At 51.8% G+C, this 12,075-nt stretch overlaps 1 protein-coding gene across 2 annotated transcripts in view; it reads right to left on the reverse strand.

Annotated features, from left to right (window-relative positions):
- The window catches only part of CDH22 (cadherin 22), a 52,369-nt gene that overhangs the window by 23,979 nt on the left and 16,315 nt on the right, over window positions 1–12,075 (reverse strand). For both annotated transcript variants that reach the window (XM_014888933.2, XM_088174929.1), the window contains 3 exons: window positions 4,356–4,523; window positions 3,238–3,425; window positions 2,148–2,401 (listed from right to left, as the gene is read on the reverse strand). In XM_014888933.2, the coding sequence (XP_014744419.2) occupies window positions 2,148–2,401; window positions 3,238–3,425; window positions 4,356–4,523 (610 nt within the window). The remainder of the gene's footprint in view (window positions 1–2,147; window positions 2,402–3,237; window positions 3,426–4,355; window positions 4,524–12,075) is intronic.

Genomic DNA, 12,075 nt, shown 5'->3' on the forward strand with positions numbered 1-12,075 from the left:
CATCCTGGTGCTGCAGGGTGCTGCCATTAATGTCTGTGCACTGCTTTGAAGCTGTTAACAGCTGCCTACGCAGCAGAGTATTTTATTAAATTACCTGGCTAGCCAGAGGACAGGGAAGCAGCAGAGATCCAACTGTACTTTCCTCTTGCATTGGTGCTGCATCAGCACCACCAATATCAACCTGCAGCTCCACTTGGTGATGTTAAAATGTCTGTGAAGGCTCACCCTGCTGCACTGCCACTGCTCCTGACAGCAGGGACTGCCAGCACCGAGGGAGCAAAGGGATGGACCAAGTCCCACAGGGCAGCATGGGGGACACAGGATGAACTCCCTGCCTGGGGATAGCTAGAGGCAGGACATGTATTTGAATGCATCAAGCCTGACAAGGGAAAACACATGGCAATTCCCAAGCTGCAGCAGATGCCTGGGAGTCCTTTTGGCTGAGTCCTTGTGTTTGAGCACGAGGCACTGCCTTGCCAGCACTGAGCTCACTTAGGAGAGACTCACAAAGCAAAGTTTGGGCTCTCAACATCTTGTTCCTGCCCAGTACTTGAATCTGTTCCTCTCTGGTCCAACTCTTCACTGCCTTCTGTACAGCATTAAGAGCCTCCCTCCACTGCTTTCTTTTGGTGTGTCTGCAAACAATGCAGCAAGCTCCACAGGGAAGCAGCACAAAGAACAAGAAAAAACAGGAATAAGAATAGTTCTGTCCCCAAGGTCCCTTTTCTACAATTACAGATCAGAAAATAAAATCTATGTTCTGCAGCACTGCTAGAAACAGTCAAGTGAAAAAGCTCATACAACATGTGCACACACACAGGTATGTGGACACACCACTGTGCTGACAGACACGTGCTCAGAGGCAACAAGGAAAGAAATCAGACACAGCCTAACTGGAGAGTCACAGGACAAGGTGAGCAGAGGTATGTTGAAAACACATTCAGCAGTCAGCACCTACGAGTGCAAGTGGTGCAGCACTCACACACACAGCTCCCGGTACACCAAGTTGATTTTATTCACATTCCCCCCCGAAGTCAACTTTGAGCATCCAGCTTTGTGACACAGTACTCTCTGCTAACTGCCAGGCATCTGTAGATGGCAGCTTTCCATGTGTAAATGCATTTCTGAGCTTTCTAACCATCACAATCTTTGCTTCCATGAGGATCAGGAGATCCTCCTCACCCCACCACGAACCAGAAACCCATGGCTGCACAGCACTGAGCTCAGTGCCCCAAAAAGGCACTGGGGGACATCACTGAATGCAACCAAGTGCTGTAACTGAGCCCCCTCTGGCCTGTTCCCCCTCCAGCCCACATCCCTATCCCTGTCCTTTCTGGTGTGTTGCTGCAGGGCTGACTCCCTGCAGAGCTCTCAAAGAGAGCTGCTCCCTCCCTGGAAGTGAGTGGCTCCACGGGCGCCTGCAGCCCCGCTGGCACCTGGCACCAGAACACACATTTCAAGGAAATTTTCCACACGTTGAGGATGTTTTCTGAACACCAGATTTCCAACCCAACTGCTCGTGACTCAGGCCAGTTGGCAGGGCCAGAAGGCTGCTTTGTGCCTTAGGTAATAACAATTTAACAAGGTAACAATCTCTTTAGCCACAAATTAAATGGAAATGGGAAATGTCCTGTGCAGATAAGCTGCTGCCTGGATTATGTCCCCTGCCCAAATATAAACTCCTCTGATCTTTGATCCTATGCACACATGCACGCACACACAGCCGGGCTGTGGCTCTGCACCTCCCAAGCCTCACCTCATTTATCACCCTTCACCACTGTCCTCCTGCCACTCCTGGTGTCAGGTACCACTGCAGATACTTTGCTGTCAGCAGCAAGGACACGCAAGCATCACCCAGCCACCTTCCCTGGCGCTCCCTTGCACTCACAAAGCCATCACCTGTCAGTGATGTATCCCCTGCCTGAGAGACTGCAGCGCTTGCCTGTGCACAGGCTGCCACTCACCTGCCAGCTGCCTGTCCCTCGAGACACTCACTCGGCCACACATGCACCACTTGCCACTTTTACCTGCACTCTCCCACCTCCTCTGTCCCAGCCATGGCCACAAGCCCTCCCAGGCCACGTGTCCCTTGCAGGTGACCCCACTGCTGGAAGGGGGATGAGGTGAGGTTTGGGCGGCTGCTTTACCGGACAGGGTGGTTCGCTGTGTCCGGGTCCAGGGCAGTGACCACCCCCACGACAGATCCAACATGTGCATCCTCCTGGACCTCCATCAGGTTGGAGGGGGGCCGGAACTCGGGGGGCTCATCGACGTCCAGCACTGAGACCCGCACGATGGTCTGGTCCCGGAAGGTGCCCAGGTCCACGAACCGCGGGTCCACAAATTTGTTGAGGGCCTCCACCACAACTGTGTGCACTTTTCTTGACTCATAGTCGAGAGGCTGAGACAAGGGAAGAGGGTAAGTCATAGGCAGCCCAAGGAGCCCCTCTGCTGCCCCTTCCTTCACCAGAGACATTGGGCAGCACTAGAGAGCCACTAAAGCCACTTGCTCCCAAGCAGTGCCTTTGTAGCAGCCTGGGAGCTTCTGCTTTGCCCTTCTGCCAGCAGCACACCAAGGGGGCAGGAAGGAAGCAGAAACCTCCAGCCCACTCCTCTCAGGGCCCCCAACAGGATGCCCAAGCTGTGAGCAGCCACGATTCACTGGGAAGACAGCACAGTGTGTGCTGCACATGAGCGAGTTTTCATCATTCATCACCCTGCTCTTATTTCTACAGGGGAGGCAAGCTGCATACAGTGGCCTTGAAGAACAATCATTCTTTCCTGCCTGCACCAAGTATTTGCTTGATTGTTTTTGCCACCAAAAGCAGATACAGTTAAAGTGCTGCTGGTCAGGTAAAGGAATTGGGTGGGCATTTTTCTCCTCTAACAGGTGCTATCAATAACAGCTCTAAGCATTCCTCTCTGTAGTCCTATGCATGGTGTCTCCTCTGCACAGCTCACTGCTGCACTACCACCCCTAAGCCACCCTGGGGGACACCAGCAGGCACTCTGTGCTGCTCCTTGCTAGCCTTTCCTCCCAGACACAGCCCTGTGTTTTGCCATGCAGGCAGAGCAGACACAGGTCTCTCCCTGCATCAGCAGCCACAAAAATGCAACTGCTACTGCCAGAGCAGCACTCAGAGTATTTTCTTCAACTCAGATTCAACAGCAGCAGCTCCCAAAGGAAAGAGTGATCCTAAGGACCTGTGTCCTTCCTACTCAGTCAACACTTCTCACCTTCTGTACGGTGATGACAGCCTCCTGGGTATTGCTGTCCGTGGTGACTTTGAACATCTCCACCCCTTCCTCATCCTTCACTTGATATGTCATGTCCGTGTTCTCCCCGACGTCAGAGTCTTCTGCCTTCACCCTCCCGATGGCAGTGCCTACGGGGGCCGTTTCAACAATGCTGAACTGATACATCTCTGGAGGAGAAATGAGTACCAGGGTCACTGCTCCTTCCTTTGAACCTCCCCCAGCCTTCACAAACTTCCCTGGGGCACCTTTGGGCTGTGAGGGTTGCTCAAACCCCACTGTGCCTACAGCCCAGAATGCCCCAACAGGAGAAATAAATTCATCAGCCAAAAACAAGGGCTGAGAGAAGATAATTGGGGAGCACTGACATTCCAAGTGCTGTGTGAAGTAAGGGCTGATTTCTCTGCATGGACACTGCCTTGCAATCAGTGCTCTCTGATTCCTTACAAAGATTCCTTCGCAATTTCTGATTTCTAGGAGATGCAGCCCAAGAGCTGAGCCTCCTCCGGCTGCAGCCCCTTCCCTGTCCTGCCAGCCTGGAGCTGCCAGGACACACTTGGAGTGCACTGCAGAGCCCTCACAGCCCACTCCTCGCAGCAGGAGCAGCTTGCACCTTGTCTGGGGAGGGTCCCAGATCAGACACCAGCAGCAAGTTGGAAAACAGAACTGTGCTGTGACAAGGCTGCTGCCCCTGAGCAGTGTCACTGTCCTTGCACTGGGGCAAGGCTGTGACAAGCTCTCACACAGCAGCCAGGAGGGGCCCGACCAGCAGCCAAGCTCCAGCTCCCAGGGGACAGCAGCATGGTGGACCTTGCTGCCTTCCAGCTGCGTGGAAAGGCTCAGGAAAGGGCTGGCCCTGCTCTCCGACCACACAAGCCATGCTTGCTTCCAGAGCCTGCACTGGAGCAGGGATCTGGCACCCACTGTGCTGCCAGGCAGGGACACACCCAGCCCCAGGCCAGGAGCTGTGCATGCCACGGTCCTTTGGTATTGTCACCCTGGCAGCAGCTGCAGTGGCCAGGCTGGCTCAGCCTGCAGGCTCCATCCCACACCCACGGGGAACCAGGACACGCTCAGTGCCCATCACCAGCAGCACTTACTCTGAGGGAAGCGTGGCGGGTTGTCGTTGACATCAGTGACAACGATGGTGACAGTGGTGGACCCGGACAGGCCACCCAGCTGTCCTGCCATGTCCGTGGCACGGATCACCACCTCATAGCGGTCCTGAGTCTCGCGGTCCAGGTCTGCCACGGCTGTCCGGATCACACCTGCAAACCAGCAGGACAGCTGAGCACAGGCAGGTCACACAGCCACACACAGCCACACACAGGTCACACAGCCACACACAGGCTGAGGCTGCAAGGGGTCACTGGAGATTACTTTGGACAAGATCCAGAGCTAAACAGGATCAGCTGGATCTCCCTCTTCACACAGGGCAGATGCTCCAGTGTTTCACCAGCCTTCGTGGCCCTTCCCTGGACTCACTGTGGTATGCCCACAGAATCACATCTGGTGTCAGATACAGCACTTGCATATCACCAGCGCACAGCAGAAGGGACTGTCACCTCCCTTGACTGCTGGGGACACTGTCCCCAACCACAGCCCTGGTGCTGCCTGTGCTACAGGAACACACTGCTGGCCACTGACAGCATCTGCTGAACTCCTTTGCAAGGGAACACGTGAGCAAAAGCCAACTAAGGGGAGAGAAGGGCACTGGGGAGAAGAACAAGCCCAAGGGGTTGCCAGCCAGCCAGAAACATCCCAAAAATCTCCCTGAAGCCCTGGGATGACTACAGGCTCAACCTGCTCCCAAGCAAGTCTCCTCATGAAGCATGAAGGAGTCCCAACTGCTGCTTTTCCTGTGGGCTACTTGCAGCTCCCACTGTGATAAACCTTGGCACAGAGGAGGTTTGTGCTTTTCTCCAGGGTGACCAAGAGGTGGGTGAAAGATCTGTGAGGGTCAGAGGATTGGTGAGGGCAGGAGTCACAGGAAGAGAGGACTCATCCTCACCCCCATCCAAATGCGGGGGCTGTGCTGGGGCCAGCCTCAAGGTCTGCTCTGTTAAAACCCAGGCTGAGTCACAAAACCCCTCTGGCACAGATCTGCAACAGCCCACTTATCCTGATCTGCTGAGCAGGAGCCAGGCTTGCTGTAGCACCCCTTACATAGCAGGGGTGCCCCTGCCCAGGCTCCATCTACCAGGTGCCGTGGCCTGGGCACACCTAGGAGAGACTTGTGTGATTTGGAGAACTGGGGAGGGGGGCAGCATATTTCTAAAAGTCTGTCTGCACAAAATCCCTCATTTTCAAGTGTCCTTCTAAGTTAAGGAGACCAGAGACGACAAAACACATGCTCTGTGTCAGAGAATGCACTGGAGCTTAACAAAATGAATGGTGTGGTAGTACTTCTTACAAAAGTAAGTCTCTTAAAAGCAGTGTTTATAGGTCTCCAGCATTCATCTGGGATTGGGGAAATGACCAGGACTAAAATAGAAAGGAATGTAAAACAAGAAACAAACAGCAGTAAAAGCCTGAAACCTCTGTGAATGGCAGAAATTACCAGTAACCACGACTGTCTCATTTAAATGGAAATAAAGCAGGGAAGAAAAATTTTGAGGATGAAAGAAAGGACTCTGCCCTGAGGTGGCACCAAGGTCAGGCAGGAAGGAGTGCCTACACGGATACAAGGTCATCAGCACCACATTCCAGTCCCACTGTACCAGCAGCACCCCATAACAGACAGGAATCAGCATGAAATCCCCTCTAGCTCAATTTTTTAACATTCCCACAGATTTAGACATTGGTTTATGTTTTTGTAAATCCTCTCTCTTCCAGCGTTTTCTGTTTAACTATCAGCTTTACCTCCTCCTACTGTGAACTGCAAATTCATCTCTGCTTTGTTTCACCAGTAATCCTGCCTGGTGCTAGGGACAATACTGGAGGAGGCTGCTGGAATGGGTCTCCAGTGAGGGCTCTGACCCAAAGGGAACAGGGAGCTCTTTTCTTGCTGAGCAAACAGTACAGAATCATCCAGTGGTCTGAGCACCTTGCAATCCATCTGCTGACATGCAGCACATTGAGAAGTGGTAAAGCACTGAAGCTCCAAGTCACCAAGAGCACAGCAGAAGGGGAGCTGAGTTCCAAGAGGCTGCAAGGAGCCCAGATATGGCTACTGGGATAGATCCCAGTGCTACCGGGTACCCGCAATTCACAGCCAGCAGGTTTCCACTTTCTCCATTCATGTGTCCATTGTGGCCTTGTACACCTCCAGACAAGGGTTCACAGCGCAGAGCCACTGGTGCTGTGGCCCAAAGGCAGCCAGAAATGCCACTGAGCTGGGAGGATGAAATTCCTCCCCCTTGCCATTTGCGTGACATTACAGGTGCAGCAGGAGCTGGCAAAACTGTTCAGGAGAAATTTATCACTCCTTCCTTTCTGAAACTAGCAATTATTCCAATGATTAGCATTGTTAGGATTTATTATAAAGACATAACCACCATTTCAGATCGTTGCCATTCTCCAGCTCTCATGGATAGGCACAATTATCCTCCAGCTTCCCTTGTCCTTCAGGTTCTGTAATTACCTGGACTCTCCTGCCTTCAGCCCCATGGGAAAGGGAGCAGGTGAGTATCCTGTGATGGGGCCCAGGGTCTGCTCTGACCCCCTCATTCATCCTGCTCTGCTCAGAGGAAGCTATTCGGCAAGGAGTCCCACTCCACTTCACACAGAGAGGCAGAGGGGACGCAGGAAAAGGAGGCAACGTGCCTGTGGGCACCCATCCCAGCAAGGATGGCAGCCTCCCACCTGGGCCAGCCCTGCACACACACCCAGGGCTCAGGGACCAGCCCCAGCTGCTCGTGCTGACAGGCCTCTCCTGCCACTCCACTGTGAATACAAAACCGTTTTTTCTGGGCAAGCACTATCTCATTGAAATTTAAGCAATTCTGTTAATTAACGGGGTCTGAAGCATTTTATAATGAAAATGATTCATGTCAGCACAATAGTGATGAATTGGGATGAGAGGGAAAAAGCTCATGCATTCACCAAGGCTGTAATGACTTAACTGAGCTGCTCGTAATGATATAGCTCATAATACGCCATGCAGGATGGGAGGAAAGTGCTCAGGCACTTCCCAGAAAACCTCCAAGGTCACTTGTCCCAACGGGGAGCAAGTCCAGCCCGTTTGGCACATGCAGAGTAGGGCAAATGCCCCCAGCCAGCTCCTGTTCTTCCAGCAGCACGAGGCAGACAAAATCTCTGCCTGTGGCAGGGGAGGACACTGATCAGAAACTCCTTCTCATGGTGTTGTGTGTCCAGTCCATCCTGGAAAGGTGGGGATCTGCTGCAGACAAACTGCCAGATCTCCAGGAGCCCCATTAGGATTGTCATTGGGACACTATTCCCAAATTGCACGGGCCACACCAGGCCACCAGCCCAAGAGTCAGGCTGGTTTTGTCTTCTAGGCTGAGGCACCACATGCTAATGGCCATGGCAAATCAGGGTCTCCACACATGCTCCACATCCATGTGGCATTAAGGGCACTGCATTAAACACCCACCAGCAGCAAACCCACATGATCCCATCTTTCAGAGCCAACACAGTCTCTGCTCCCAAAACCGCAGGACTCTGCAAAGAAGATGCAAGGGATGGAGACAGACCTTCCTCAAGCTCTACAGAGAGCACAGAGAAGTCATTGCTATCATCTCCCAAGATTCACCTTCTTTCCAGCTGGAAAAACTGACCAACTTTGTCTTCCCAGACACTGCTAACAAAGCAAGAACAACCTCGAGCTCAGACTTGTCTCCCTTGCTCTTGTCAGTATGTGTTATAGCTGAATAATGTGGACACATGGTGGCATACCCTCTGGTACAAGGCACATGTGGCTTTCCAGCATGATCCAGATTAATCAGTATAATTACCAGGCAAGAGGACACTTAGAGCATCACATAAATACCACTGAATCTGCTCCAACAGCAGACTCTCATTGGGTGATAAAAACAAAGCAGGACAAAGCAGTCAGCAGGTAAGTGCCTTCCAGGAATCCCATCGTTATGGGCTTTGCTCTCAGGTACTTCTAGGCCAGATGTCCACATCCTCAGACTGACTGGACAAGGCACCTTCCAGCTGAGGGCAGGAGGAGCAATAAGCCATAAAGTCATGGAGCAGCAAACAGGGACCTATCCTAAGGAGGTTCCTGATTCACCTACAGCTCAAAGCAGGCAGTCTTCACAGGCAGATGAGATTACCCTGGGCCATAAAGAGTCAAGTTTTTAGTATCTCCAGGGATGGAAGTGCCAGCATGATGGTGACAAGCCTTTTCTTGCTGCTATTTGGGCCTTTTTAGTGTGCATGCCTGAGAAGAATCTGGGTCTATCTCCTCTACCCCCCTTCTATTTAGCTGGATAAAACAGATTAATTTCTGCCAGCAGCCTGGTCAGTTAGATCAAACCCATCTCTGCCTCAGGCCTAGAATGGCAAGGCTGCCAAACGAACTGCAGATTCCTCACCTGTGCCCTCACCTGCCTGCAGGGACACCCAAATACCAATATATCTGCCAAGACACGAGTCCTGCTGGATGCACACACACTGGAGGAGGTCAGCCCTTGCAGAAGAGGTTCTGGCCCCAAGAATCAGCACTTCAGTCACCCTCCAGACCCCTATCCTGTCCTTCAGCTCAGCACAATTTGGGAAGCAGAAGCTAAAGGTGCTCTTAGTGAAGTAAGAGGCACAAAGGGTCAGGAGGTTCATGGAGTACCTAACAAGGGCTTGCTCCAGGCTGCGATCAGCCTTGCCCATGCCAGTGCAGAGACAGCACCCTCACCCTTCCTTTGTACCTTCTTTTAGCAGCTAAGTCCTTCATCACTTAACATTAATTCCCTTGGCACATTAATGGATACACTCTAATTTCCTCAAGATGACCAAACACACAATTTGGTCCCAAATCAGCTGAAGTTCCTGCACCAGCCTCAGAAAAGGGCTGTTAATGTTCAATCTCACTAACAAAAGGAATCCCCTTAAATGAATGTAGCTTCTCTGCAGACTCTTGTGCCTTAGACTCAGACTCCTTTGCACCTGTACACAGCTCTGGTGGATAAGGGACAGGGATGGGGCACAGACCTGCACAACCCCCTGGGCACATAAGAACACACAGGTACTGATACACTTTCCAGGCACCGAGGAGCATTTTTAACAAACTGGCAAGAGCAGCAGAGAAACGTGTTCTGCCTCCCACCACCACATCACACAGATCATCAGCTCATCAGCCCAGCTCAGTGTGCAGCAGGCTCCCAGGCACAGCTCCTCTCCCAGTCCAGCCCCACTGCCCCAGGACCAGGGCAGGTCTGTCTCCAAATACAGCAAGGCTGCCAGGTAGGGATGAAACAACTAAGGACTGCACACAAATAACCATCAGCTTCATCCCAGCAGGCCAGTATCTCCATTCCTCCCGGCATAAAAAGCTCCAAGCCTTTACCAGCTCAGTCTTCAAATCAGGACACAGGCTCTAGAACTCAGGAGCTGGTTCAAGTCATCACAAATGCCAGACTGCATTTCAAATACCTTCTGAGTTCTTCTGCCTTTTCCCTGCATTCAGCAGAGTGACAGATTTGAAGAATAACCTCTTCCTTACAGTAAAAGCCAGGTTCCCATGCACAGCCCCAAACTGACAAGCTGGCTTTTAAGGAAAGCACAAAACATTATGAAATCTATGGCGTTACACGCTCTGGTTGTTCTATAGCACTCAATATCCCTTCAAAGGGATGAACAAGACTGCTGGAAACAGGGGCACCAGGTTGTGGGGTGTTGAGCAGTTCCAGGCTCCCTCCCAAGGAAGTCTGTGTGCAAGGGATCACAGGCAGCAGAGCCTCCAGCCACACTGCCCAGGGATAAGAAAGGGCACTGCAAAGGACACAGGAACAGACACGAGCAGGCAGGCACAGCTGCCTGCCAAAAGAGAGATTTGCCCCTGTACAGGTGAATAATCTGCAGTGGTACTGAGAATGCAGGGTGATACCAAGCAGTATGAAAACACAGCCTGTGGATTTAAATGCACAGATTTATCCTCTCATGCAAATGCACTGAGAGTGCCCACACTCAGGTGCACATCTCTATATTGGAAAAGCTTAAGCTTGAAAGATCTTGGTGAGGATGAGATTCCTGGAGCTGGAACAGGAGGTGCCACTAAACCTCCCACCCTGTGTAACTCCGGGCAGAGCTGGGCTCACGGCCCAGCACCAGTGAGGGGGACTCTGCTGTCAGATTAGTGTTCTCACCCAGAGCCAACACCCTCCACAGCAGCAGGAAAAGCTGCTTGCCACTGGAAACAGCAGGGCAGAGCTGTGTGCTGGTTGCTGTGAGAGCACAGCCTCCTCAGCAGATCAGGGCAGCCACAGCACGGGCACTGCTGCTCACGTGCTGCAAGGAGCAAAGATTGGCTGCACCCTGTCTGAGTGAGGAAGGCAGCACAAAGCTTACAAAGCTTAATGCCTGCAGGCTCTTGCAACAAGCCACAGGGATATTCTTACAGTTGGCAAGAAAACCTTGCCTCAAAAGCTTATGCATACAAAACTTCCCACTCACACGAAAATAAGCCAGCCTAGACCTTCGGCACATACAGGTGAAGGTCTTGAGCCTGATTCGGGGTACACAACGCAAGTTTCAGTCTGTGAAACTAATCTCAAAGCATTAGAGTGGCTGGTGTATATGAAAGAAGAAAAGCTCGTGTTCCTCAGCTGTGCTTTCTCTTCACCATCATTCAATTCTGGAATCTTCCTACAGCATAAATGCCACACTGCTGCTCCTACTATTCCACTGGAGCCATTTAGATGCTTGTCTCCCTCCAAAAAGACCTCAGACCCTACAGGCATTGAGGGATCACTAGAGTGGCAGGACTTGGCACAGCACAGCATCCAGACTGTTTGGGTCTGCCTGTGAAAGATCCATTGAATACGAAATCCCAGCTGAACACTACAGCTGGTAACATCCAAGAACAGGAGACAAAGTCAACATCACGTGGTCCATGTTCTGTACTGAAGCATGGAAACCACTTTTGTACGTGCTACACCTGTGCTATGAAGGAGGGTGTGAAAAGAGCACAAGACAAGCAGGGAAGAAAGAACCTGTGCTGGAAGGAGTCAGGGGCTGAGATTGTGTGCAAGGCAGCACATGCATGCATGGACCTGCAAGAAACAGCAGAGAAGGAGGTCAAAACCAAAAAGGGAAATCAAATTGTTCTTCATTATCATATATTATAAGAAATGTAACACGCCAGGTTTTTATGGTTCTTTTTATGGCCATTAATAACAATGGTGGCTCTGAGAGCTACGCTGCTGCTATGGATAATTAAATCTTATGCTCAGGGCAGAAGCTGGGCCACCCCGGGCAATCAGACCTGGATTCCCCTGTGCAGCATAAAAACTTATTCTAACAGAAAAAGAGTGGGAGCAGGTTGGGGTGTGCTTGGATGGATATGATGACACCATGTGCCCCCCACAGCACTCTGCATCCACATGGGCCAGTGCTGACAGAGGGGCAGAGGACAGGCTGCAGCCACAACCTGAGTGGCTGATGGGCAGAGCTGCAGCCTTGCAGTTCCTGCAGTGCTGGTGAGGCAGCTGCCACAGGCCATTTGCAGCTCAGACACTGCCAGAGTCAGCCCCAACACCTGTGTTAGCAGCCAGATACCCTGGAAACAGACGTGCTCAAGAGGGGCTGGAGTCTTCTGCAGACTGTCAGCAATTTTACCTTTATAAAACACAAGCAAGTAAAACAGTAAATCAACCCCCCAGTGTATGAAACAGCCAGCTTGAGAATTGAGACACA

The sequence above is a fragment of the Sturnus vulgaris genome, chromosome 17 (assembly GCF_052056855.1).
Source record: "Sturnus vulgaris isolate bStuVul1 chromosome 17, bStuVul1.hap1, whole genome shotgun sequence".
Taxonomy (NCBI): domain Eukaryota; kingdom Metazoa; phylum Chordata; class Aves; order Passeriformes; family Sturnidae; genus Sturnus; species Sturnus vulgaris.